Raw genomic sequence first — 4101 nt, 5'->3', positions numbered from 1 at the left:
AAAATTTTTTGGGAGTACCGAGTAGTTCTGAACGGAGTTCTGGACAGTTCTCGGCGAGTTCTGTCGAAAAGTATTAGGGCTCAAAGCGATTGGACCAGCGGTTTCCGAGATATACTCTCTTTAAAAATTGTTGATCTTCTGACAAATGTAGCTGTATCTTGCAAACCGTTGGTCTAATCGCTTTTTCACCTTACAGTTTTCGATAGAACTTGTCGAGAACTATACGAAACGCTACTCAGAACTATTCGGTACTCTAAAAAAATTTACCGACGTGGGACCCCGAAAAAATTTGTCTGAACTGGTGCAGACAGTGCAGGCAAAAAGAACAAGCCTAGTGTAGCCTAGTGCAGGAAAAGAAAATAAACCGATGATTTCGATCATGGTGTAAATTACACCATGATTTCGATGACAGATTTCCTAAACTGAATAGTTGTCAACTTTAACAATTAATGTCTCGATTCGCGGTACATAACGACGCTGTTTTTGCCAAATTCTTTCGTTATATTAAAAAACGCTTCGAATAAGCCTAATTTCATTGATTTTTTAGGAGTTAAAATATTTACATTGCTCTGTCTTTTTAATCCATTATTAAATAAGATTCGATTAGGAAATATATTTTTATCAAAATTTGAACTGAACGGGGCATTCTATACCTTCACCGATGGATTTACCGATGGATTCTGTCAGAAATGTGAGGAGATCTACGCGAGTAAAACCCCACGTGAAATATGCAGAAGTCAGTGACGAGGAAACATCCGAGAACAATCGTAAGATTATATTGATTTAAATTATTATAAATATTCTAGAGATGTTAATATAATTGTCAATCAATATAAGTCTTCTAGAAGCAGTCTGATATTTCAAGATTTATTCATGTTAACAAACTATAATTTGTTGTACTGCATTATCAATGTAATCTGTGTATTGTTTATGTTTTTGTAGCACAAACTAATGTATTGAATGCTGAGATAGAAAAGCAACTAAAAGATATCGAAGAGGATGTACAAAAACCATTTGGTAATTGTTAAAGATTTATATGAGTAGATTATATATATATACATATATATTTTTGTATTCTTATCTAATATTGTATCATAATATGTTTTAGAATTATTTTCTGAAAAGGATGTAAGTGGAAAAAAACTATACGGGTTTCAAACTCCAACAAAAAGAAACAGCATGATGATTAAAGCCAATCAGTGCCGTACACCTGAGACTCCAAAAAGTTTCAAAACGCTTCCAGTCTTAAAAGTTGTCCTTGACAAGATTTTGATAAACCCTGAAAATCAAATGGTCAAGAAAGATAGCAAAAGTATCCCATTTTATAAACAAACTTTGTTACAAATTGTAAAAACCGTATTTGCATTCTTTTTTTTTTCTGATACTTAGTATCCCGAAAACGATACTTGCCCAGTGTAAATTCAAGTGGCGATGAGAGTGTATCAGAAGGTAGTGAATATATACCTTCAGATGAAGCCAGTTCAGAATCTTATGAAACTTCTGATAAAAGTGAAGATACCGATTCTGATATAAGCCAGGAAACCAATGCTAGAAGACAAGTTAAACAAAAAATATTGAAACCTTTATTGAAATGTGAGGTACAAAGTACACCCAGGAAAACAGGGAGAGGACGTAAGACTATTGCTTACAAGGATTATGTAAGTTGAGATTTACAAAATGTCTTAAATGTAAATATTTCAATTATGATCATATTTATATTTTAATAATGAACTTTTTTAACATTTAAAGCACATAAAAACTGATGAATATTTTGAATCTCAATCAGAAAAAATAGTTACATCTGATCGTACATTAGAAAGACTTAAGAACAATCGTTTCACCAAAGAATCATTAGGAGAGTTATTAATAAATCAAAATCATATTTCTACAACACACAAGAAACGTATTTGTTTCTTGACAGAAAATTGTACATCATTCTTTCCTATGTGGCAATTCATATTAGAGTAAGTGTATTAAATATAATTAAATATTTTTTAATGATACATTATATTTTAAAACTTGTTATATTTTAGAGAAGGTTATAGTCTGCTACTTCATGGAGTAGGCTCAAAAAGAAATTTAATAAATGATTTTTATAAAGAAATCATAGAAGATCATCCAACATTAATTGTAAATGGATTTTTCCCTAGTTTAACACTGAAAGATGTAAGTTAAATTTATGTATTATTAAATAAAAGGATATATACACAAAAGTTATATATTAAATGTTATTTTAGATACTTGATAATATAATAACGGATTTGTTAGACTTAAATTGTCCAACAAATCTTAATGATTGCTTAGAACTTATAGAAACGGTTATGAAAGACAATCTGGATGCTCGACTTTATTTAATAATCCACAATATTGATGGGATAATGCTGCGTTCAAATAAAGCTCAAAGTATACTTGCCAATTTAGCAGCCATTTCAAATATTCATGTCCTGGCATCTGTTGATCACCTAAATGCACCACTCCGTAAGTTATATTTATCGTTAGGCCGATTTTAGAGTTGATTTGTTACTAGTTAATGTCGCTAATTTATTGGTTTAGTTTGGGACCATGTAAAACGCGCTAAGTTTAATTTTTATTGGTGGGATGCAACAACATTATTGCCATATCAAGCGGAAACTTCATATGAAAATTCTTTATTGGTTCAACAAAGCAGTGGACTTGCATTATCTTCTCTCCAGAATGTCTTCCTGTCCCTTACATCAAATGCTCGAGCAATTTATTTGATTCTTGTCAAATATCAATTGAGTAACAGCAGTAGTAATTTTACAGGTAATTATTATTCAATCAATTACTTTTCTGTTATATCACATTAATCATAATTTGATAATCATTTTATGATACTATTTTAGGAATACCGTTTAGGGATTTGTATCGAGCAGCGCGCGAACAGTTTCTAGTTAGTTCCGATTTGGCATTAAGAGCACAGTTGACTGAATTTATTGATCATAAATTGCTACGAATTAAACGTACAGTTGATGGTGCTGAACACCTAATAATACCTCTTGATAAGACTCTTCTTAAACAATTTATGGAGCAACATGGATCGTAATAGATGAATATGAGAAAGTATATATTTTTATAATAGTCGATATAAGGAAAATAATAATTTGATGATTGAATTAAACTGTTAATTTCTTTATTACACATCACTAATTTATCGCATTTTGTTTTTCATTCATATAAAAAGTAAAAAAAATTATATAGACATCAATAAAGTACCTGATGTTAAGAACTGACAATTTTGTAAAACTTTGTATAACTTTTTTTAATATTTAGATTTATTTCATAATACTCTATTATCAATGCTCATATGACATTAATTTTATGATCTATTAATATTTTGATGTCTTATATGTGTCTACATGCATTTAGAACTTAATAATATTCATATTCAATTTAAAACTGCATTTTTTGTTATCCAATTTGGTTATCCATGTGAGTGATAATTGGTGAAAAATTGTAGTTTTGCAGTATATATTATTGCGTCTGAAACATACATTTTTATTGATGAAATACAATATATGTATAACAATAAATCATTTTGATCTTCACAGTATTTTTTTTAACTTGAAGCAAAAAGTAAAAAATTGAAGGATAACATTACACGGTGTTCCCAAGCGGTCAAGTTGAACATCGGTTAAGAGTTAATCATGAGATGTTCAAATGGACCTGAAAGTATGAAGGTGATTATAAATCACAAAGTCATACAAAACTATTCGCAAATGAACGGATAATCGGACAACGTTCATATCACGTTTTAAATTACCAGTTCTCGTCCGATCACTGAAGTCAAGTAACGTTGAGCACGGTTAGTACTTGGATGGGTGACCGCTTGGGAACACCGTATAATGTTGTCTCAATTTTTTATTTTTTTCTAGTTGCAACTTAGAAATCCCATGACGAAGAAGACTGTATATAAAAAATTTTTAAGGATTGATCATGAGAAAATTTTTATAATGATCAATAATAATTGAAGAATATAACAATCAACAACAGAAACATTCCTAAAAAATAACAAATATACATAATAAGCGCTAATATATATAATAAGCGCTATAATTAGCGCTGTAATAAATGAGCTATTAT

The 4101-nt window shown here is 30.0% G+C and overlaps 1 protein-coding gene across 1 annotated transcript; it reads left to right on the top strand.

Moving 5' to 3' along the window:
- Positions 1–613: 613 nt before the first annotated feature.
- On the top strand, positions 614–3104 carry Orc2 (origin recognition complex subunit 2). Its single transcript, XM_018547177.1, has 9 exons — positions 614–767; positions 943–1017; positions 1109–1312; positions 1390–1658; positions 1750–1964; positions 2034–2166; positions 2238–2478; positions 2554–2784; positions 2865–3104. The coding sequence occupies exons 1-9, from the start codon at positions 662–664 to the stop codon at positions 3062–3064; spliced, it is 1674 nt and encodes a 557-aa protein (XP_018402679.1). The 5' UTR covers positions 614–661; the 3' UTR covers positions 3065–3104.
- The last annotated feature ends 997 nt before the right edge of the window (positions 3105–4101 follow it).

The sequence above is a fragment of the Cyphomyrmex costatus genome, unplaced genomic scaffold, assembly GCF_001594065.2.
Source record: "Cyphomyrmex costatus isolate MS0001 unplaced genomic scaffold, Ccosl1.0 scaffold61, whole genome shotgun sequence".
Lineage (NCBI taxonomy): Eukaryota > Metazoa > Arthropoda > Insecta > Hymenoptera > Formicidae > Cyphomyrmex > Cyphomyrmex costatus.
Note: the sequence above shows the minus strand (reverse complement) of the source record. Positions and strands in the feature narration are given on the sequence as shown.